The sequence below is a fragment of the Liolophura sinensis genome, chromosome 8, assembly GCF_032854445.1.
Source record: "Liolophura sinensis isolate JHLJ2023 chromosome 8, CUHK_Ljap_v2, whole genome shotgun sequence".
Taxonomy (NCBI): Eukaryota; Metazoa; Mollusca; class Polyplacophora; order Chitonida; family Chitonidae; genus Liolophura; species Liolophura sinensis.
Window position 1 is genome coordinate 11635787 of NC_088302.1, and position 25738 is coordinate 11661524.

At 37.2% G+C, this 25738-nt stretch overlaps 1 protein-coding gene across 1 annotated transcript in view; it reads right to left on the reverse strand.

Annotated features, from left to right (window-relative positions):
• Positions 1–25738, reverse strand: part of LOC135472774 (A disintegrin and metalloproteinase with thrombospondin motifs 7-like) — a 75349-nt gene that overhangs the window by 10451 nt on the left and 39160 nt on the right. The window contains exons 4-16 of the mRNA XM_064752442.1: positions 12820–13034; positions 9519–9602; positions 8275–8399; positions 7707–7856; positions 7090–7236; positions 6413–6557; positions 5585–5677; positions 4897–5042; positions 4331–4394; positions 2856–2961; positions 2157–2284; positions 1393–1513; positions 616–857 (exon numbers count right to left, since the gene is read on the reverse strand). Of these exons, the coding sequence (XP_064608512.1) occupies positions 616–857; positions 1393–1513; positions 2157–2284; positions 2856–2961; positions 4331–4394; positions 4897–5042; positions 5585–5677; positions 6413–6557; positions 7090–7236; positions 7707–7856; positions 8275–8399; positions 9519–9602; positions 12820–13034 (1766 nt within the window). The remainder of the gene's footprint in view (positions 1–615; positions 858–1392; positions 1514–2156; positions 2285–2855; positions 2962–4330; positions 4395–4896; positions 5043–5584; positions 5678–6412; positions 6558–7089; positions 7237–7706; positions 7857–8274; positions 8400–9518; positions 9603–12819; positions 13035–25738) is intronic.

The window sequence follows — 25738 nt, forward strand, 5'->3', positions numbered from 1 at the left end:
AAAAAGATTGCAAAAACTACAGACAACAATGTAAACATTTTATTGAGCAATCAACAGCTCCACTGTAAAGCTGGCAACAATCTAATGACTTTTGAAAACTGGCAAAGTTACATTAAAGGCAAAGAAATCAAGTATGTATTGGATGAAAAACCATTAGAAAATTGTTCAGGAAAATACTTAACAAGTATTTGTTTTTTTACAATTTGTTTAGCCTAGTAAAATGCATCAAATATTATATTCTATAGTGGCCTTTTCTGACATCACATAGCGGTTTTGCTACATGTACTTAAACATACACACATTAAACTGTTACATTTCATCATTCAAAATACATATCATATAGATCTATGAATCCATTCACTGATTGGAACCTGAAACTGAATTATTTCAGGTAAAAAGTATAGATGTGACATTATTGATGCCTTCTGGGTCACAACAGACCACTGTAGAATCTGATTTTTTAAAGACAATTTTACTCGGTTAGAAAAATTCTAAAACAAGTAAATCCAACCATTTTCCTGGAAAGTTTTTAATGGCCTTTCATCTGATATATACTTCATTTTAGAGTGGTCTTTGCCTTTACGGAAATGAGCAAGCTAGCCTGAGTAGTTGTACCATGATATGTAGGGGTTCCTTGAGTGGCCCAGAGGCCTCGAAACTCTCCTTGTTTCCCACACGACGATACTGCACCACTGTCCCCGCCATCTCGTAATCCCCGCTCCACTGGATGAACCAGTTCCCGTTCAGCAAGTAGTCTCCCTTGTCACTCTTCAGGGCCAGGTAGTTTGTGGCCTCTGCGACTTCCTCTACACGTATATTTCTTGCTCCCTCAGGAATTACTGTGGCTTCCACATAACCTGCGGGACAAAATCACACTGGCATGAAAGAAACACCCAGAAAATTCACTGCATTTATTGAAAGGATGTGAAATACACATGTATCAATTGCCAGAAAGTTTATTTTGAAAGCGTCCTTTACCAAAAATAAGTCATTTCACAAGGTTTCCTTGCTTAATGCAAGAAGAGATGGATACACCAAACAATACTCAGACTGAGACAGATGTACAAAAGAAGGTGTAGATGCACACCTGACATTTCAAAGCTCTCACTCCCATTCGGACAGGTATAAAGCATCAGGTGTAATTCATTTTGATACAATGATTAAGTTTGTTTTACATTAATAATAAGAGTCATGTTTATAGATAAAAAAAAACAGGTGAAAGTCAGAAAACATTATCATACAAATATTATATTAAATATTGCCACCATCTCTTTCTATGGTGAAGCCTCTTTGAAACTTTCTTCAGTTTATTTGTAACAATTTTACGGTTTTATCAGCTAGATTCTAAGGCACACAAGGCATTATGGGATTTTGCAAGGCTACAGAACCAACCATTTCCTTGCTTGTCCTTGAACTGTTGTTTGACAGTCAAGCAACTTGACCCGTCCCCGTGGCAGACTCCACACCGGTCATCCTCAGCATTGGAGTCCAGCCCCCAGTCACAACCCACATGCTGCAAACACACGCAGGATTGGCTGAATTATTTGATGACATCACATGAAATTTAAATCATTTCACTGATATGTGTAACATAATTTTACAAAGAATTACCATAGCAACCTGAGTCATACACATAATAAAATACTAATATATTTTCTCCTTGTGAGAAATCATGAAAACTAGCAGTGCTAGAAGGGCAGCCATACTGATCTCAAGTATGCGGTACCAGATACTCAACAGCTTTTCTGATGATGTAGGGAGTCACTTTTATGAACACTGTGGTAATGTCAGTGCTCTAATATATTCCAAACTTAAACACTATCCTTCATAATTCACAAATATGCATACCATAGGTATATGTCACTTCCTGTTTGGAGCAACAGTGCACACTACATGTTTTCCTGACTGATGAAGATTTACAGACAAATCATCAAACTTGATCTCTTGGTGCATCTTTGTAATGTGTTGTAAACTTTTTAAATGTTTCAAAAGAACATCTGCTTTCATGGAGCAGTACAGTTTTTACTGCATTTTCCTTCAAGTAATTCTTTTTTCCAGCACAATCAACTACATGTATTTAATACTGACCATTTTCTTCAACTCATCAAAGCTTCACAAATTTCCTGTATCAAATTAACTACTTTAGATGTTCTCACCCTACAACGTCCTCCGATACACATGTGACGTCCATTCAGAGAACATGGTGTTCCGTCCGTCACTATGTCCTTCAGAAGTACCGAGAAATAGTTGTCTTTGGGTTTACAGTGGAGCTGGCAGGGAGTGTCTGAAACACAGCCAGACTATTGGATAATATTAATCGTGTTTGTGTTTAGTGTAGGCATCAGCATCCATGTTGCCGTTTTTACCGATTCTTTACCGATTTATAAACAAAGGGAGGGAGGGATGTATAGACAGATATGCTGACATGACAGCTTTATCAGTTAATTTTGTATTCAAATCTGGTTTAAATTTAACTTAACATAAAGGCACTTACAGATTGGAAGATGTAGGGATGGATACACAGATTGAAATGCTGACTTCACCAACAAGTTTTATTTTTTTGTGTTTCATTTTAAATACTGTTAAATTTGGATTTGTGGTTTAGTAGCAATTCTGCAAACAGACGAGTACACAGATTAAAACCAACACTGAAAGGAGCAGGAGCCAAATTTCATGAAACCTAAAAAAACATTTTACTGTCACTTTTTCAGAAAACTGTTTCCAGAAATGCCACCGAAACAAGGCAATTTACAGCTAAATCTCCCAAGAAATGATTCTCCAAGTTTTGTAAAAGTTGTCCCTGATTATAACATGGTGTAAAATTATAATAGTCCTTCCCCAACTCCTAAACTCACTGGGTGCTGGTACCGGCTCCCACTCATAATACTTCTTCTTGTAAGGTTTGGAATTGAACTCTGCACACTGAAACTGTCTGAAGCTGGGCTTCCCATCTGGACAGGGCTGAAACAATGTCAGACACCAATATAAAGGTCAGTAGAAAATGAAAAAACATAATGTGACATTACTGCTGACAGTTTTATTAAAGGAGAAGAAAACATAAAAATGATACCAAAATCAGATGAAAGAGCATCAAAACTTATATGCAAATATGATCTTTAATATTTTTTTTGGATTTTTTTTTCATGAGAAAAGGGTATTTGAAAATATTTTTGTATTGTGGGTATTTGGGACCAACTTTTCGTATATTTATCATTGTTGAATAACAATGTTCTCATTAAGGATGTGATGCTTGTCTAATAAACTTATTTTGAATGTAAATTTGTTGTTTATATCAAAACATATGCATTTAACCTAAATTATGATAATATTTATGAATATATTAAAAATATAAATATGATTCAAATTGAGGCTTAATACATTTGTTAAAAGAACAAATTCTAGTGTAAAAATATATATTAAACCTGTGTTACATTTTCATTTATGACATTATTAAACAAAGACTATAAATACCTAAAGGTGGTCACCAATACCCACCATACAAAATTTATTTTCAAGTGTCTTTTTCTCCTTAAAGAAAATCAGAAAAAATATTGAAGACCACATTTAGGAATAACTTTTCCCTCTCTTTCACTGTGTCATTTTTATGTCTTCTCCACCTTTCACAATCATTCCCCTAACAAGAATATTAAAAATTTTTTATTTATTTATTTTTTTAATTCCAGAATTTTATGAGAGATCACTGACCATTATGTGAGCAACTTGTAAATTTTCCACATAAAAAAGTCAATAAAGGCTAAGAAATAGTAACTGCCTTCACAAGTGGGCAATTTTCCATGAAAAAAAGTAAGACTTTAAAGAGTAAGTCAACTTCTGAGCCTAAGTAAATATTTTCTCTCTGAAGTTAACATCCATGAAAAAAAAGCCTTTTAAAGGCTTTAAAGAACATGAAACCTTTGTTGCTTTTGCCCCGCAGATTTGTGAGATGGCTTCTTGTGACAACTTCATCCACTGATGCTTAAGTATTTTAAGTATTAAAGTGCAATTTAACATAGCAAACAATTTTCAATTAATTTTCCCCTTACATTCTCACACTGAACAAAACTCAAGTGCCGTTAAGAATTTCAAAGACAAGCGCAACTGCCGATCTAACCACGCATACTGCATTTGACCTAGAAGTTCACCCATACAAGTTCACTTTTAGAGACCAATAAAAGGCAGTGAAATATTACCTTTGGTGCTGAAACCTACGTTATTCAAGTTGGATATTATCCTACCTTCCAAACAATCAAAAATACATCTTTATGAGATCAGCAAAACTCTCAGAATCAGGTATAAATTCAGTCATCAACAAAATTTGATGTCAACTTACGTCAGTGTTACAGATCCTATATCGTTTTCGTTCCCCTATACAGTATTTGCCACCATTGGATGGCCTGCCATACAAAAAAAAAATCAGAAAATAATGTAGGCAAGACCTGGATTACTTTCAGGCGTTCCACTGTTTGATCATTCAGCTACAACTATTAAAGTTTAATACTTAATCACAATAAAGATGAAGGACAAAAAAATAATCTATTCACCTTCATAAATAAATTTCTTTAATATGAATGACTGACACAAAATTTGAAAACATACCATGATCTCCTGGCATATTTTGTTTTCGCCATTTTGGAAATTCCACATAATTACACCAAAAACATGACTCTTGTTCCACCTTTCTATGAGAGCCATCAGTGTATTATTACAAGGAGAATATGTTGCTTAGTTACACATTTCTATTTCAAAGTTTTTTAATTTATTTATTTATTTTTACAATTAGTTATTTATCTATAAAGCAAAACAAAGACTCAGCTCTCCCCAATGCTATGAACACACAAAACACAGAAAGTTATACGAACCCAAGGTGGAGTGTTCATGCTGTAGACTCGTACTTACGGTGGGTTGTCACAGTGCCTCTGGGAGTAAGCCACCCCCGCTCCACAGCTCCGAGAACAGTCTGACCATCCACCCCACACACCCCACTCTCCATTTATGGCCTCAGGTCGGTCCCCAATCATCTGACATTTCCCGTTCATACACCACTGAATGCACAAACACAATAGCCTTACATGTGATTGGATAATTTACAAGAAGTAATCGAACAATGAGATACAGTTAGGCTTCGTAGAGATGATCCAAATGCAAAGGATCATCTTCATTCAGATTCTTTAGTGAAGCAGTTCTTCACAAAAAACATTCACTTGAAAACCCTGCACATCACAAAATGGGCACAACTCCTTAAATTGTAAATTCTAAAGCAATGTAACTCATTTTCTATGGTTTAACTTTGCTTTGGTGTAAGGAAAAACTCTGTAATAATAAAACAATTTTGTAGATTGGAGCGATGACACAAACTGGTTTACAGGCAAACATTGCTATGAAATATACCAAGGACAAATACAATGAAGGAGGTCTCATCAGAAAGACAGTACAAACTGCATATTAATGACTATTTTTAAGATTTTTTAAGAATATTTTTCACTGAATTAAGAGCAGTGAAATTTTAGAATTTAAAGGCAATGCTTGTATTTGCCAAGACCACAGTACAGATGTTGGTATACTTTCCCAGTACGTGTGCACTAACCTTGTTTTCTCCACACAGTGTCCCTTCTACAGCAGCCTCTAGTTTAGTGGAGCAGCCATTCTCCACACGGCACCACAATGTGTCACATACGTTCTACAAGCAGAAACCATGGCAACAATGCTATCTTCATCAATGTTTTTTTTTTCAAACAAAATTCAAGCCAAAATCCTATAATACTGACCAAATGATTTTGGTTCACACCTTTGCTTGAGGTTGTCATATCAGAGGCTCTAGACAACAAAATGCTTACATTAATTTCTTTGCTGACACGATTTTCAAAATCCATTCAGATCAACTTAAATGTAACAGTCATTTTTAAAAGGGCTTCTTTAGGTTTCTAATGGTCTGAGCATCTGCCTCGCAGTTCTTAGGCCCTGGGATCAAACCCGGTTTGGGTTATACCAAAGACTTTAAAAATGGCACTTGCTGTTGCCTTGCTTGGCGAGATGTTAGAGCAAGGAAACATGACCCAGTGTCAGTGTAATGTGGGGTATCATGTCAGGTGTTTTCAGCATGATGGTTCAGTGGCTGCAGCACTTTAGCGCCATGGACTCACCTTGCCACAAGAAGAAACAATGATACCTAATTGTCGTCATATGAATGAAAATTGTCCAAGTACAACATTAAATCCCCACACATACATTATTAAAAGTTACAGATTGGTATTAAACATGAAGAGTCATTAAAAACAATTAAGTCGAGAGTTCTTACTAAAACTGAAAAGTTATCATTACAAGAGGACAAGTTACCAGCCTGTTCATGATGTTGTTGTTGTAATGTTGCACACTTACTGATTTTGGACCTAAAACAAATGCTGTATAACAGTACCTCGATGCCATCACAGACTGTAGCCTTGGGCCCATACTGTAGCGTACATTGGTGATCCGCGTCATACATGGTCCCTGGGGGTAGCACGGGAAACTCAAAGTCGTGGGGGGAGGGCTCGTCATCCAGGCAGAACCCCCAGTTACGACTACAACAACAACATTGCTCGAAACAAAGTAAATATTTACAAAATGCATACCTGTTTTTTTTTTCTATTTAAGAATATCTTACCAGAATAATAGCAGTAACGATTATATGGATGGATCAGAAAATGCGTAGAACCCCGTGAAACTTGTGCCTAAGTGCCATCATACCTGACAAACCTCCAGACATAATTATAGGCCTACTCTGAGAGCAAATGTGTCTGTTTACACTAATGAAATCATAATATTCCGATGTTCTAAAAATAGCCTCCCCTACAATAATTGTGCAAAAAATGAAGGTTTTACGCCTCCAGCTAAAAGTGGATTTGAACCTACATTCCCACAGAAATAATCTATCAATCTGTCATGTTAGCAAAAGGGAATTTCCAAAAATTCCACAAACTCAAGGTGTTCCTCAAGATGCAATTAACATTTTTTAGAATTACAGATATTCTTCAACATTGTGTTAAAATTTTCAAATCGACAAAGAAAGGTGATAACTCAAAGAATTTTGTTTAAGATTAACTTATTACTTACTCTGTAAATCGTGTGATGGATTGTCTGCTGCATGGACTCCACACCAGGGGGACGCTGTCAGCCATGAGGTGTGGCGCCATCACGTGCTGACGTCCTGTATTCGGGGATTCACACTCGTTGTGAACCCCATCATGCCTCATCCCAAAACTGCAAAAAACATAGTTAATAGTTAATAAATAATAAGTTCACTATCAAAATAATTAACACATGCATGGATTCAACACAATCAAAACAATTCAGTTATTTGGATACTTGTATGTGAACAAGTTCGGATATTCCAGCCCTTCATATATTTAAGGTGCGTATGTCCTTGGAATGCTGAACCTTAATGAAAACTTCACATGTTAGCTATATACAAGCTGTGGAAATATGCATCATTCTCTAGTGCTGCACTGCAGTGCGTGTGCACTACACTTTTGCTTTACTTTGCAAAACTATGATGTATTACAGAAAAAAAAAAGAAGAAACTGCTTGGACGGAGTATTTGTATACGTGTAGTGTATAATTCCACATATCTTTCAATTGACCTTTAAGTCAGAGTGAACAATTAACGTCTGAGAATGTTGGAAAATGAGGAATCAGATCTATGAAGACTGCCTTGTGTCAGCCTGACATACTTGTGTCCCAGTTCGTGAGAGAGAGTGTAAGCCAGAGCAAGCCCCGTGTCCTGATTGATGTTACATGAGCGGTGGGGCTGACACATCCCGGCCACCTGCGCTAAGCCCAGGGTGCCACATGGCTGGTTCATACGAGAGCAGATGTTCTTTCTGACAAAAGAAAAAACAAAAGTTCAGTTTACTAATGAAAAACAATCTTGCCACCCGAATAAAACATAAATGTCAGGATCATCTTCATGAGTTCATTAATAAACAACAGTTCTTTTTGAATCGAATGATTCTCCTTTTCTATGAATTAAAGCATCCTGAAATGACATGGTATATTCATCCCATGGTTTGACAAGTTTTCATATGTTATTTTAAACCCTTATATGAACAATGTCTTCAGTGAAAAATTTAATGGTGTATAAATGTTTTATAAGCAAAAGAAAATATAATATTCTATGCGGGAATCAATTTATGGAGGCAGTTGTCTTACTGACATGCACAGTACTGAATAGAAACATTCGAACTAAACCATTTTTTTTTCTTTTAAAAAAGTTACAAAAATCAACATTTGCATTCCCACCTCGTCATCAAAATGGCGACATCATGATGATTGGGATGTGCCTCATCTTTTGGGTTGAGTTTTTTCTGCCACTTACAGAAACTGCTTAGAGTGTTATCAGCATGATGGGTAATCGTCAAACCTTCCTGAAACAGGGGAGATAATTCAGACACAGATCTGCTACCAAACAATGCTACTGTATTTCACTAAAAGAGTTCAGTATGTAAAAATGCACTTTCAGAAGCACATAAAGGCCTTAAAATAAGACTTTTGATGCAAACGCAATTTTGTCAACAAGTTAATCAAACTTCACAAAAGACTCAATCAGTGGCCCTGCAAAGACGGATGAATCAAGTGAGTGAGTGAGTGAGTGCTTGGGGTTTACGGTCGTACTCAACAATTTTTCAGTCATATGACGACGACGTATGAATCTATCAACATGAAACAAAATGTGTCAGATGAGCAATGCTAAACTTGGTATTAGGTTTAGCCCATACAGTAAATACAGTATTTACTGATACATCCATGTGACTTACAGACAAGCTCTGTGTAATTCCTAAAACTTCAAGATCACCTTGGTTTTGTGTTTTGGGCATTTTTTTTTGTTGGTATCCTTCTAATTATTCCATGATATGGGGAGTCCATGCTGGGTTCAGATCTGCCTACTTTAGACATGTTAGTACCACTACCTCTTATTCAACCACAAAACCTAAGTCTTATATCATACATATTTGGAAACTTTCCAAGTAAAGATAACAGAAACAGTATTTCTTGATGCAAGCAATTAACAGAATGAATATATTGCAGATGTTTGTTATTTCAGATATGAAATTCCAACTCCTAGTGAGCTGAACAAAAAAGTCCTGCACGATTATTCAACCACCTTCAACAAGCATCCAATCACAATACAATGATACGTCATGTGATGCACATAAACAGCTGGGATTTTTTGATTGTGATGCAGTTACCACTCAAGTACAAGTGCCCGAAGTTGGTAACTTAACCGCTCAACTGCAAAATTAAAGACCTGTGTTTCTGATTATATGATGTGAGCAAGGGAATACCTTGTGTCCAGAGGCAAGCGAAGATTTGCATTCATTAAACATGTCTAGCCATATTTAAGAGGACCTCTGTGTTCAGTATGAGTATTAAAGTTCTTAAATTTATGTCCTCTACGCACAACAGAAACATCAAAAATGCATTTCCTGTTAAAATGTTAAATGCAGACTATATAAAGTTTGTGTGAAAAACATCCACTAACTTACCTGATCCTCTTCCAATAAGATGATCTTCACCAGGACTATGTTGACAGCGTTACCTATGCTGGCGTCGTGAAACACACTCGACACCTGGCAAAACACAGAATGTTGTGGTCTTTGTAGAGAATCATATTACAATTAAAACACATCGATTGTCAGAATGGCTATCTTCTAACTTGGAGACCTAAATTCCATGAATGAGTTTTGTAACTTCAAGACATGTTTGTCATGGCAGAGTGGGTAAACGACAATGCCCTTGAGGCTTTGTCTTGATGATCAGAATACACAGCGTTGTCCTACTTCAAACACTGAACCAATGGTGTTCTTCAAGTGCATTGCGACATGAAAAACCAAACTATCACAAAAAGGGCTATAACTCTGTACAGCAATGTGTTATGTTTGAAACAGGCTTCTGTTGTGGAGGTACAAACAAGAAATGAATGGATTTCAGAGCTCTAAGTGAGCATAGCCAAATATAGTTCAAGAGCCAGTCGTTCGCTATCTGAGAATTTCGCGTTTGATGACGAAAACGAATCTACAGTGTAATGGCAGGATACTGAATATTGGATGACCAATTTCCTTATCTCTTCTATAAGGCATGGCGACAACAGAGTGACTGTTCATCCAGGAGAATTCCACCAAACCTGATCAGAATAAGACCAAGAATTGTTTCATTTTATTCCATGGAAAATACGACATGACAATCCTAGTTTCAACTAACACAAAAGCATGTTCATCCAGGAAAATTCCCCCAAGCTTGGTCAGAATAAGATAAAGAATTGTTTCATTTTATTACAGGGAATATACGACATAGCAATCTCAGTTTTAATAAAAAAAAGCACAAAAGCAATAATATTTTTCTTTATTACTGTCACAAAGTGACCCAACAAAATAAAAGTATACAAAGTGCCTTTCCCTGCTGTTAGGTCAGAACAAGAGAGTCAACCTTGTAATGGTTGGACAGGTGTAGGCATACTGTGAGTGTAGTATGCAATAAGATACCAAACATTATGGCTGTCTATGCAAACAAAGTAAGTCACTCTTATCCACAAACATTTTATTTTTACAAAAAAATGGTTATTGCATAGACAGAATTTTCGTCGTTATATTTGTGCACTTAATCACATCAAAAGCAACAACCAGCTTACTTTGCTAGAAGAGAAAAATTTAAATATTACAAATTCATAACAACAAAATGTTGTGTTTTGTCAATGAAAAAGTTGGAACAGCTAGTATATGGCTTTTGATTGCTGACTTAGCAGCTTCCATATAACCCCAATTATAGCAGGAAAAATAACCTTTTCTGAATTTAATAACTACTTTCAAGAATATATATAAAAAGTTTTGAACGAGTAATAAAATGAACAGGGTAAATAAATATATGACCTCTCTACTAACCAATGTTCCATAAGGGAAACAACAAGTTCTAAAATATTTTTATTTATGTCAATGCCCTGTCAAAGAACACAGGCTCCTAATTGTCCTGGAATGTTTTGTGTTTATTTATTTGTGTACTAACTTACCTGTTCTAGACAACAGGGCTAATTAACTTTAGGAATCCCAGACAAAGCAGTCAGTCAATGTGGCATTCTAAGCGGGATTGCGTGGAGACAAAGAGAATAATACTGTCTTAGATGAGACACCTTAAGTGATCTGTAAATTTGGCCGGTGTCACTCGTCAGCTGAGATAGGTCGAGACTGTCCAACTTGAGTCATGATTTGGGTATTACGCACAGCATCGCCTAAATTAACACTCGCCCGTCGTCGGCAGGTATTAGCAGCATCACAGAGAAAATGTTCAAGACACGTCACTTTACACACAGATAGAGCTATCTTTACTGAAGACTCAAAGAGTGACTTTTACAGGTTTGCCGATAAAATCCTGAGCATAAATCACAAAATGACAGATAATTCACTTCACCTTAATTGGTGCAGGGAGAGAAATCTGACAAAGAGACAACTTAATTGGACAATTGCAGACACACCTTCACAGCTCCATTAAAAACAAGGTACTGTCTTCAGCTGGATCACCGTTGTAGTTTTACAAAAGAAAGTGGGAAACAATGTTGTTCACTTCAAACAAATAATTAAATGTGCCGTCTCTCACTACCCTGCTTTTCCTGCTGGTTCAGACATTTGTGGGGAAAGCATTATTGGTTGTGTTGTTGCTTTTTGTATGTATGAATATATGTACCTTCAAACTACACGATGCTTTACCTTGTTTCATATATATTGATGTATTTTTTATTGGACTTTTTTTAAATTCAAGAATGTTTCCTATCTATTGTTTTCTCTGTGATGGCCTTGGGGAAGAACAGTTTCATTGTAAATTGACTGCGCTACCTTCAATAAGTAAAGATATTATATATTTAAAGAATAGTCAAGAGTGAAATATCACAACTCACACATTAGTTACTCTTTGGTAAGTGTTATTCTGAAACTTTGATCAAATTGCACAAATGCTGCGTGTACTTGATTGTGTAATAAGTCTCAATAAAATAACTCTTTGTTTGATTTAGTGATAAAGTCCTCTTAGACCTTTTAAGAATTTCAAATGACAGATAAAAATGAAGAACATACAAAATTAACATAATTACTTTAATATTTGCAACAAACCTTAATGCAAAGTTTATAGAAAACATACTGTATGTGCAGACTATTACACATGTACCTTAATATTTATAACAAAACGTAATGTAAAGCTAACACAAGTTTTCAAAAATATTAAATTTATTTATTTATTTGATTGCTGTTTTATGCCAAACTTAGGAATATTTCACTTATGCAACAGCTGCCAGCATTATGGTGCGAGGAAACCGAGCAGAGCCTGGAAAAAACCCATGACAATCTGCTGGTTGCTGGAGGACCTTCCTATGTATGGCATAAATGTTAAAGTACTTATGTATATTCTGCATGTTCTAAGTTTTTCCCGATGATTTGAACTTCTTCAAAGACCTATAAAGAAGCATTTATTGCTGGATATCCTCATTTAATCATTTTCATTGTTGCACCTGATGGCATACTTAATGGTCTTGAATTGAAAGTTACCCTTTTGATACTGTACACTTTTAAGTGAGTGAAATAGAACAAAAGAATATCTTATCTTTAATATATTCTTATAATCGTGCATGTCTCCTAACACTTGACAGAACTATAAATCTGTGATTTAGCGGCATCATTTATTCCACTGCAAATTTATCACAAAAATTAACATTACAACAAAATGACGAATATGAATTGACTTTAGTTATCAGCGTGATCAGTATGCAAATGAGGCAGAAAACCTTTTTCTAAGTATGTCGCTCACCATGTTAATGATAGTCAACACATAAGTCTCCAGGTCAGAGTTGGCGTAGTATTTCACCATGATAGGGTCAATCACCACCAGGGTCTCCACGTGCTTCTCAATAGAGATGGAGCGCTTCTGTCGGCGATGCTCGCGCGTCTCTCCTTTACGTCCTGCAACGTTTCGCCGATGTCTCTCCCACCGCTCCCTCTTCCGAATCTCTTCCTCATAGTCACCTGGGAGCAAAGTCATTTAATAAACTTAATGCCTACATTATCAAAAACGTGACTATGGCTACATTGGATGGCTAGCACGAAATGTGCGTGTACCTTCATTCCAAAAAGAGGTTAGCAACCACTCAATTGCAAATATAAACATATTCATTTCCTCATGTCTTGAGATGTATATATATTCACATTACTTTTACATGAAAAACAGCAATCAAGTTTTTTAATATTGCTGGATCAAATAAAAAAAAACAGCTTTGCACCCTGCTTAATATGTGCCTCTGGAACATTCTCACCTCATGAAGGTAAAAGACTACTGTAACCAAGGGGGGCCCACGGACACAAGAAAGCTACTGGTTTGAGTCTGCAGTCAAATATATGTAGCCTTTCACCAATATGGTCAGGAGTTCATATGCCGGTCCTTTTAGTTTTTTGTTTTAAATCGAATCAGAGGGTGTGTCAAGATCCTGTACCAAAGTGTGGCATCTTACTAGTTCATCAGGCCATTTTTTTTGTACCCACAATCCTAAATGATGTCGTTTAGGTTAAAAATTCTTCAGCATTGCATAAAACACTAATCAATAGTAATTAAATATATAGTTAAAGGAATAAATCATGATAAAAGCAGAGATATGATGTCTCTATGTTCTTACCAGTTTTACTCAGAAATTACAAAGAAACTCCCCAAAAGTATGAATCCCTCTTCATATCAGCTTATAAAAAATCAAAACCTGGGAAAGGATATTGATTCCATGCTATTCCACACGTAATGCTACATTTTCATTTCCGCCAAACTCTATACCGCTTTTATCTTGATGTAGTCAAACACTGGTATCCAATAGCAACCAGTTCCAACATCCGAGGATACATTCACAGAAGAAACTCTTGATAAGTCTGATAAATAAGCATAAGGAGAAAATCATTTTTGTTTTGATAATAATAAACATGCCTGAGATCTTGACTCTTTTCACACGATTTTGACCTTTATGTTACTATCAGACTTTCCTGGATTTTACAGCCATGTTTACTTGTCTTTTTGACACAGCTTCCTGTATAACTGTTCCCTTTGACACTTATCATCATGCAGGTCATTTTTCACTCTATCTGGGCCATGATAAAATCTTTCACAAGGCAGAGAGAGATGAATGTGCACAAATATATCTGATATTTGACAAGAATTCCCCACAGAAAATGCTTAAATCTTAAGTCTATAAACTAGCATTTTTCCCAGAGGTCAGGCTATAACAGTTGCTCCCCTTAACTTTTGGCACCAGTTACTATTTATACCCTAATGTTTCAACCTCTTCAACCAGCTCTGCCATCAACACTTTGAAACATTCAGGGACAGCTATAGGTGGAAGAGGAAAAATTTGCACAATCTGATGAAGCCTGCATCTTTAATGACACAAACCATTTTTAGCATCATTTGCATTATAACTGTATGCATCAATTCCACTGAAAAAAGTGCTTTAGTGGTTGAATAGGTTGAAGAGTTTCAGTATTAACTGTAGCATATTTCACCTATGTAAAATGCCCTTTCCGAAGCACATAGAGGCCTTAAAACTGAAGCATTTGAACCCAATTAACACCTGTGTTTCTGATAAGAAATCTATCAAAATTTTCCAAAAAAACTCTTAAGTGGCCCTAGGAAGTGGACAAATCAAGTAAAATGTATCACTTTAAAAATGGTAAACCTTAGGTGAAATTCTGTACCTAACCATCCCTAACCCATACTGCTTGATATATAATGCATGTCCATGTCTCACTGTGATTACTGACTCTATCACACTTCCCCTATCTCATTTTCACCACACAAACTTCATTCTTGTTTCATACTCCTGCTTTTTCACTCAAATGCAATGTGATGACAAGAGATAATTAAAGACAGTAACTCTAATGACCTAACCAACAGGCATCACACATGGTCTGGAGTGGAACAGATATGGCAATTTTAGTTCATAATACAAAGGCTGAACAGAGTCTCTTTGGTATGTACATTCCCACTGAGAGCCGGAGCCTGTGCAAAGCGTTTACATGGACGTAACTACCACGGCAACCAGTACAGTAGGTATTACATCACCATTTTAGTTACGTGTGCGTAGCGCTATGTGCGCTTTGGAAAAGGGGCCCCTGTTTTTCATGTATCTTCGGTGTATTTGTAGCTGTACTGCATGAGCTACTTGGTTGTAAAGCTGTGCAGAAAAAAATGCTACCCATTTCTGTAGCTGTTGAGAATAACGAAGAAAAGTTAAGTGTTCATGTTTACTGAAAGCTTTATAGTGTCCATCAATGTACAGTATTCAATATACAGCTGACTGAGCAAAATGGAGACCGGCATTAATAGAGCCAAAAATTGTACAAGTTTAACACACATGCTGGACAGAACTGACATTGAGAAAAAGAAAAAAGAAAAAAAACAGAAAAATTGTGCCAAAAACTGGCATAGGAATCTAGCTTCCATAAATGCTGTTTTGCCAAACGTTGTCATAGGTTGCCAAAACGCCTCCTTTGACGTCAGCAATAAGTGTGTTATAGTGCGCAGATCTTCTGAGTGCTGACAGCTTCATGCATCATATAATGGTTAACTTGAAAACTAGGGAAAATATAAACAGGTGAAATAAACAAAAGTATAATTAAGTTACCACCTGCGCCTAAACGTCTAGAAATTAACCAGCCAAAACTGATCTTAAGTTTTATGTTTTGGGACTGCAGCTCTTTTTGAACATTTATAAGTAACAAGATTAGCTTATCATAAATTTTACATACATGTACAACTTGTTCTTTCAAATATAAATTAACTAAATTAATTGTTAAAAAACTGCATTTTGTGTTATTTTATAATTTTTTAACCATATTTGACCTATGAATATTAAATAAACTACAGCACCAAAACACTCCATGAGAAATTTATGCTTTGACTTCAGAACAATCTTCTGTGAACAATCGCGATTGAGTGAATGAAAACAGGCAGACTTGCCGCAGACATGCACCAACGCGCATTCTCATGTGGTGTTAATTTCTACTTGAACTGTAATCCGAACTCTTGTTTTAAGGGTTCTTGTAAACCTCTGCCTATTTCCACTTCTCTTTGATGGGTGGGTTGGAAAGAGATGGCACTTAATTTAGCGCTCCCCTGGGTCAGGCTGCTCTCTAAACCCTCTCTGCGTGATGGGTGGAGTCCATGAGCCTCTGAGGGCATCGCGCTCCAAGAATTAACGCACACCAACTGATGACACCTGCCCAGTTCACGCAGCCTCTAATTTGTGTTTGCTTCCATCAGCTTGTATACATGTGGGTATATATGCCATGTGTATGCAGATCCAACCAGATCTTTTTCATTCTTGCCAGTTCAGCATACTTGAACCCAAGGCAATCACATTGGTGAGACGCTCCTGGGTCATAGTGCTGCACCATTCCGCAAGTGCCTCACTTAAGACAAAATGCTATGGGGCCAAAATAGACCACATATAAACAGTCATCCCTGCTCTGCATCACTCATGGATATTATAAACAGTGATTGATTGATATATTGTTAGAGACTAAATTCAAGAATTTTTCACTGAAGACATACCACTGCAGTCTCTATATAGGGTGGAGGAATCCAGAGTGCCAGAAGTAATGCACCAACCTTTGGCCAGTTATGCTAGCTGGCAAACTTTTCCACATCTGACACAAATCATATTTATGGAATTAAAGTGGTCTCTAGCACACTTACTACATATCTATAACTGCACGAGAGAGCACCACCAATTGTTTAAGGTATCAAACTACTGAAAACAATCAGAGCAGACAGCAGGTTTGGTCATGAGCCCATACCATGTGTGATGCTGGCCATTTGTTTATTTGAGTTGTACTTCGTACTCATGAATGTTTCACACATACAACAGCGACCAGCATTACTGTGGGAGCAAGGAAACCAAGGAAACCAAGTAGAGTCAAGAGGAAACCCAGGAGCATCCACAGCATGCTGGAAGACCTGTCCTTGTAAAGGAAGACAACATGAGCTGTACTTGACTTCACAAAGATCATACTGGTAATGGGTTCTTGAGTGATTGCGCTGGGCTAACACACTATAACTAAACCCTTAGTATAAGTACATGGTGGTACATGTAATTCACTGTAATATATATATATATATATATATATATATATATATATATATATATATATATATATATATATATATATATATATACATACTTTGGATAAAGGGTGTTGCACAGTTTGAGTTCCTTCAACTATGTCCCATTATTAGCCTTTACCACTGGCACCAACTGTTGTTCACAAAAGACAATATTTTTTCAAAATCTTCAATGGTTGCCATGGGTAACAGTCATGTACAAACACTTCTGCAGACACAGAAGCGCACTTAAAGCCTCTTTTTTCAAATAACTGAATTCAGGACTCTAGCCAAAAGTTTCCCTTGTAGGCTGACCCAAGCAGAGACCAGCTGAATCTTAACGAAGGAAACATAATTGCTTTTTCCTAGTTATGATGCCAATTCTAAAGCTGTCCTCATTTTTTGTCTTCCTGCAAGAAACAACGCCCCAAATATTAACAGATCCCGTTGAAACCATCACAGCAGAGAGGCCAATAAAAGTTTGTGCAACTGTAACCTTGTAAAAGACTCCTCTAAAAATTGTTTATTTGTTAACAGAAAATGTCAAATGTTTTCGATGGCACCACACTATCAAATGAAACCAAGACATCAAGCATATAACGATCAAATTGTCTGTTCCTGGAATGTTGCCAAGACGTGATGCAGTTGCCAACTGAAGGTTTTACCCTTAACAGAGCTCCCCATGGTTCTGCCTGTTCTTGTCTGAATGCTTTAACCCAAGAGCGTTCACACTCAGTCAGACTGTCAAAATGTATAACCAATCAACTCTACTGGTAAAATAAGCTCAGGCCTAATTCCCAAATAACTTCACACAGTCACTTAGCTGTTTAGGCATGCAGTGAAAGACTGAGATGTGAAAATCTTAGAAATTACAGGCTCTTTTGCCTTTCATTATGTAAATGAGTTTAACGATTTTACAGAGGTTTTGCACAACAGAGATTTCTACAATGACACATATATGTAAATGAATCAATATACATAGCTCCAGTTTCACAAAGTGGTGCACAACATATTTTCCTTGTACATTTGTTGTACAACATTTTGTAAGTCACTATTAGCGTACCATTGTCTTATATGTGCGATTATCCTACATGTACAACATCTTTTCAAAACTGTGCCCCGGTACATAAATGTGAGGTTTCAAAATATACTTCATGAGAGCAAGCAAGGTCGGCAGTCTACCCAAAGCACTCCACTTTCATCCACTTTCCTTCACCCTAACAAATGACCACCATTAACACAATAATTAAATACATATGGTAGTAAAAATAAATAAAACAAGTAAAACCATTGAGTACTTCAGTGTTTCCAAACACATGCATATTCAGCAACAATATAAAACTATGGGTTTTCGGGATATACATTGATCTTATAAAAAAAAAACATCAAGCTGCACTGGTGAATCATTCAAACCAAAAGGGCAATTAGGGCCCTCATTTTTGGCTCAGTTGGAAAGAGCGTTATGTTCATGCTAGAATCACGCTTTTGCTGGTTCGAAGGGAGGACATTTTTGAAGTACTTGGTGAAAGGTGAGACGTTCACTATGGTTGGTCCAGTTTCCTCTACCATTAAAACTCACTGAAAATGTAAGCAGTAATCGAATAAAACAATCCATCAAACCAGAATTAAAGGCTATGTAGCCTACAAAAAGTTTACCCTAAATTACAGATGTGGTTGCGAGAAAATCTGTTCTCAGAAATCGATGATACAGAATGACGGTTAATCTATGGTTACAGTAATTAATGCAGTGGGCATACAGAGATCTCTAGGGTGAATTTACACGGATTTACGCCCACACACACTCATGAATGCATAATGGATGACGCACAACCTGGGTTCCAGTGTAGGAAACTTCAGGTCCAAGCTGTTTACAGATTATGGATTGTTTTGCTGATATACCCTATAAACTAACCATAAATTTCGTCCGTGATTAACTTGCTAACATTTCTTGATTCTGAGAGTTCTATTGATTTTAGAAAGGTGATTTGAGATTTGCTTGGAAAGTGGGATGATATTCTACTGGGAAATTGTAAGTTTCAGCGCCGAAAATTTGCATTTATTTGCCTCTACAGAGGCATTTTGTGGGCAAAATTTTTAGGTGGTTTGGGGTATCATATTTTCTGCAATGTTAATTATAAGCTGCTTAAACTATCAGATTACACAAAAGCAGACAAGTGTTGAAGAGGAAACTGAGGCCTGGCAGCTCTTAAATTTAGATACAATTGGTCACAGAACGTGTATTAAAGGGATGAGCAGAAACCGTCATTATAAAGAATGATTTAAAACACAATGTAATAATTAATAGTAATAATGTAGCACAGTTCATGATGACCAAACACTCATACTGATATTGACCAAACTGTTTTGGTAAGATAACTAATGTATATTTGATTGATCTCCAGTCTACATGTTTGCAAGAAATGATGCCAGGCAGGTAGAATGTTTTCAAAATTTCAGAGTGCCCCAGCAAAAAGATGTCCAGGTGTCGTCTAAGACTCCTAAGCAAGGCAATGTCAAATGGCCCAAGATACATTGCAAGCAATTTCTGCAAATTCAAATTTTAGGTAATTCACCAGTCATAATTTACGTACATAAACATTTTCTTCTAATTTTTGAGACAGACATTAGTTGTGCTGAAAGCAGAATGTTACATTTCTTTCCCAGCTTTTTGGAAAAGGAAAGATATGAGTATGTTGTTCATTAGATGGTCTAACCATGTGAGTAAAAAGAAACAAAATATTCCTGCTACAGTTACATGTATATTGGTTAAAAAAATCAGACCACTGGTGTCCCCAAAATTAGAAGAAATAGTGTACACATGTATGTATGTGAAGATTGAGATATTCCAAAACCGAAATTGTACGACATTTAAGCCTTTTTTTTTTATCCAACTGGCCCTATACCTGCTGTAATTGCTTGAGGCTAATTATTGGTGGGACTAAACACACATTCACTACCCCCAATTCAATCAATCTGCTAATCCCCATGGCTCCACCGCCCACATACCCAAACTGTCATTCCTCAACTGGGATGTGTGAAGATTGTCTATGGTATATATACTCTAACTGTGTATGTTAAGGAATCGATCAGTGTAGATATACAGCCCTGTCATTTTACATCCCAAGGTCATGCTGACATTTTTCTAACCACACTGACCAGACCTGGTTTCACCAAGATGATGTCACACTTATGCATATTTATGAGTTTGGTGCCAAAGATAATCCACAGAAATCCTAGCTTCACACAAACCATGAATCACCCAGACACTGATAATGATATCAACCATGCTGGAGTCCATCCAGATACTGGAGTCCATCCAGATACTTCTATGCCCATGGTATGCCAATATTTCCATGAATATTGGCAAATCAATCCATCAGATTCTCTCTAACTAAATTGTTTGCACTTTCTGACACTTTTTCCATACACTAAACCTCCAAATTTCTTTACAATAATTTTACAAACATTAATTTTATTTATTTATTTATTTATTTGATCGGTGTTTTACGCCGTACTCAAGAATATTTCACTTATACGACTGCAGCCAGCTTTATGGTGGGTGGAAACCAGGCAGAGCCCGGGGGAAACCCACAACCATCCGCAGGTTGCTGAAGTTGTGACGTCACAAAAAGTTTTGATGTATCTTGAGCTGCTGATTCCGAATCTGTTTTTATTTTTTGCATATCTGTGTAACTTTTTGAGATATAAGCAAAAAACTAAAAAGAAGTTTCAATGACCTGTAACTCAAGAACTATGGGAGTTAGAAATGTGCAACCTGTACCAAATTGTAGCCCAAGACATGCTCTTTCAAGCATTTGCCAATGGATTTGAGCTACGATCAATAGTTTTCTCGCTAGAAGCGTTTAAATGACAACACCATTTTTGTTTAGAAAAAGATGGGAATCCTATTGCTTTAACATGGAGTTAGATGGGGACTGGACTGGGTTTATAGTATTTCACCTGATGCACTGTCCGTGATCTCCCGAAACGGTTGTAGGATGACATTCAGCTATACAGTACTCTATTAGATGGCGTAGAATTCTAACTACAACAGCAAACGACATGGACCTGTAAAAGTTAGCTTTGTTTTACGCAGGTCTTGTCTTCTTTACTATATGCTAACCAGGCCAGGGTGATTGACAGACATCACCATGTGCCCTGGTCCAGGTGTAGACTTTCTAACAACGGCCTAGATATCAGTAGAGCAGTGAGTCTGTTCATGGCAGGTCGTGGATTGAGACATGAAAGTACAAACTTTGATTTTTCTTCTTTCTTTCTTTTCTCTTACCACTGATGCCTGTCAGTCATGTCAGAGTTCCATCCCAGCTTAGCCAATTTGTCAGGCGATGAAAATGTTGTCAATTTCAAGGTTTTAAGTAGGCTGCTAAGCGTAGTTGGATGTTCTGATGACATCCAAAAAAAAATCTGGGGTTTTTTTCCTTTCTCTGACGCACGTTTTTTTTTTCGCCAATTGCTATGCGAAAGTGCGAAAAAGTGCAATTTTCACCCATATTTGGAAGTCACGTGACACGAAACTGCTGCAGAGGTGGAGCTGAAAATGACTGAGTACAAAGGGCTATATGGGTACTGTAGGCGTGCGGAAAATCATGGACGTGTGTCAATAAATGTGGTAGTTGCAGTGCTTCAAATATTGTCCAAAGGCCGATTTGCTGTATTTGGCACTTTGACGTCCCCATGTTATATGATGCATTTTAAATGCATTTGCGACTAGGATGAAGGCACGAACATTGTAAGCATGCTACCCAACATAGTTTGACGTCCTGATCATGAATCTGAACTTATTTCTTTCCGGCGACGTATAGTTTTGCCACAAATTGCGATCAAAACGCGAAAAAGCGCTAATCCCACCACATTTGGAGGTCTGGTGAGAGAGAACCGTTACAGCTGTAAAGCTGAACATCACTGAGTGGAAATTGCTACACACGTACTCTATGTGTGCTGAAAATCTTCGACCTGTGTCAACATCCACAGGACATAAAGGGGAAAACGTCATCGATCCGATCCGGGATCCCCGCCTAGGATCTGCTGTTCGCAGATCCATTTTAGTTTGTATTTGCTTTTATACATAAAAATTAAAAAGCTGCTGTGTGCTCATGTCTGTAACTCGGCACCATTCATTAAAGTCCTTGATTAAGTGTTAGAAATTTAAGAGTTATTTTCTACGATGAAGAGATGAGCAATGAAGAAAAAATGTTGTCTCAAATTAGCAGTAATTAGTGCATAGAGATAAACGTTGAGGGGATCTTTTATGTTTGGAGGAAATTTTCTGCTGAGGATAAAAATTCAAGTGCTCAAATTACAACTTAAAAGGAATTTTTTTTTTGATCTCAGATTGCATGGTTCACTCAGATAACAGAAACAATCATTGAGGTATGTGAACTATTAAACTTCTTTCATCACCATTCTGTAAACATACATTCACACCAAAATTCTCTCTGAGAGCAAACAAATTTTCTGCAGTCTATCATCATTACATCACGAGTTGGGCTCTTAGCAAACAACTGGGCACATTTTAAGTTAGTTCTTAAGTTTTTGCTCCATGATGGCGGGAAAAATTCTTAAAGAATAACTTCTGAAACATTCTACAAAATCTAGCCATTCGTTTCTATGACAATTAATCGTTACAACAGACAAATTACGGCGTTTATAATCCCATGGTAAATACAGTCTATAGTTCCCATGTACACCAGATACGATCACTGGGTATTATTGGACATTAAATTAGGCATCTTGACTCCTGGGTTCAGCTCAGTGTCAATCCAAGCACTCAACCACCCTAATACCAAAATCATCCTACATCCCTCTGAGCCAGCCTTATTTTCATGGAGGTCTCATTTCTCCATCTGCCAACTGTTTTGTCTGGAGTGGCATGATTGTCTACCATTACCTCTCATCCTCTGTAAACAGACGTGGTCTAATCAAACCAGCCAATCACATGTGTCCCATACAATCAGGGGATTACTGTGAACTTCTCCTGTCTGTGTCATATCTGTGTCATACCATCTCATAGACATCCAATACTCCGTATTTTCCCATCGCATTGTCAATGATGCTAAGCCCATATATCTGATTTCTACATTACATGTACGTGATAACAAGCATTATCAAGTTCAATGCAATTTTATCATTCCAACAGCTGCTATATTTTCTGCAATAACATCACTTTAATGAAGTGATCATACATGTATTTCTGTTTTCTTCTCTAGATACTCAGCATCAAGGATTTGTCACTATACTGTTGTAGGGTGGGGTGTCATATCTGGTGTCTATTCAGTGCCATAATATTGTAACAGGTTGGGTGTCATATCTGGTGTCTGTTTAGTGCAAGTACACTATGACAGGGTTGGGTGTCATATCTGTAAGGCATAGTGCCTGTTTAGGGCCAATGTACTGTGGCAAAGGCCTGGTGTCATATCTGGAGTCAGTGTCAAAATATTTTAACAGGGTGGGTTGTCATATCTGGTGTCTATTCAGAATCAGAATATTGTAACAGACTGGGGTGTGATGTCTGGTGTCTATGTATTGTTAGTATACAGTGACAGGCTGGGTGTCACTTCAGTGGCAATATAGTATGACAAAGTGGGGCGTTGTATTTAGTGTTTATTTTGTGTCAGTTTACTGTGATAATGTGGCGTGTCATGTCTACAGTCTGTTTAGTGTCAGTATACTGTGATAAGGTGGGGTGTCATGTCTACAGTCTCTATAGGGTTAGTACACTGGGACAGGGTAGGGTGTCATATATGGCGTCTGTTTAGTGTTCGTATACTGTTACAGGGTGGGGTGTCATATCTACAGTGTGTTTTGTGTTAGTATACTGGGACAGGGTGAGTGTCATATTTAGTGTCTGTTTAGTGTCAGTATACTGTAACAGGGTGGGGTGTCATATCTACAGTCTGCGTAGTATCAGTATACCGGGACAGGGTGGGGTGTCACATCTGGTGTCTGTTTATTCCCAGTACACTAGGATGGGGTAGGATGTCATATATGGTGTTCGTTTAGTGTCAGTATACTGTGATAGAGTGGTGTCATATCTAGAGTCTGTTTAGTATGAGTATACTGTGACTGGTTGGGGTGACTGGTTGGGGTGTCATTTCTAGTGTCTGTTTAGTGTCAGTATAATGTGACAGATAGGGTGTCATATCTGGTCTCGGTTTATTATCAGATTACAGTGACAGGGAAATGGCGTCATATCTCAGCATCAAGGATTTGTCAGTATACTGTTGTAGGGTGGGGTGTCATATCTGGTGCCTCTTTAGTGTCAGAATATTGTAACAGAGAGGGGAGTCATATTTGGTATCAGTTTATTGTCAGATTACAGTGACAGGATGGGGTGTCAAATCTGGTGTCTCTTCACTGTCAGCATATTGTAACAGTGTGGGGAGTCATATCTGGAGTCAGTTTATTGTCAGATTACAAAGACAGGGGATAGGGTGTCATATCTGGTGTCTCTTCAAAGTCAGAATATTGTAACAGGGTGGGAGTCATATCTGGTGTCAGTTTCTTGTAAGATTACAATGACAGGGGATGTGATTCAGTGTAAAGGAGTAAAATACATGAGTGTGGTTTTCCCCCCTTTAGTCCAGTGCAAGCTGTGTTCTCAAAAGCTAATCATTTTAACCCTAACATGTTTATCCAAACGGACTAAATTCAACTTTTATCCATGACTAATGGAAACTATGTTACATAAACAATAAGAAAGGCATTTTTATTCTACATTTTCATAGAACTGATGGTAAATTAAGTAGCAATTAAATTCAAATTTGGTGCCTCTGTTCTAGATTATACTCACAAAAATCCCCCTGGAAGTAAATTTTAACAGCTCTCAGAAATATCCCTTTCAAAAAACCTTTAACCTGTTAATGTGGTTAACTCACTTCCCCATAAACCAACTGAGATTTAATTCCAGGAAAGAAACATAAGGTCAAAACAGCTGTCACAGATATTCTTAAAAATTAGCCACAAGGAGGAAAAAGCATCTGCATCACAATCAAATATACGGCCTACATGGAAAAATATTCAAATTTTCCAAACTGAGGATCACTTTACCCTTCAAACCATATAAAAACAGTGATCTAAAATACATTGCCTTGCATGTCTAATACAGATAGGGTGCAACTCAATCAAAAGGCCTCATCTTCTTATAGCCACTTGCAAATCTACGTCATGTAAATAACAAGTAAAAAAAACTGGTTGAGATAACAAAAACACCAGAAAAGCCAGGAATATTATTAGTACCAGTATGCTAAGTCTTAAGACAAAATCTGCACCTTCGAGGGAAATGATTTATTTGTGTTTTTGTAAGATATTTCATCCCTGTAACTCCAGTACAAGAAACTACAAGACAAACCTTGGCACAGTTCCAACAGCATTCCCATGAACTCCTCCATGGTACATTACTTATACTCAACCCGGGGCCAAAGCAAAAGGAACAATTACATATACATTTACTCTCTTCAGGGCCAAAACCCAATGAGGAACTACAGAGTACTGTCGATTAGAATCATCCCCAAAATGCCATCCGCATACTGAAGATCATCGGCCGCTAGGGACCCAAAGGGCTCAGATGAGAAGA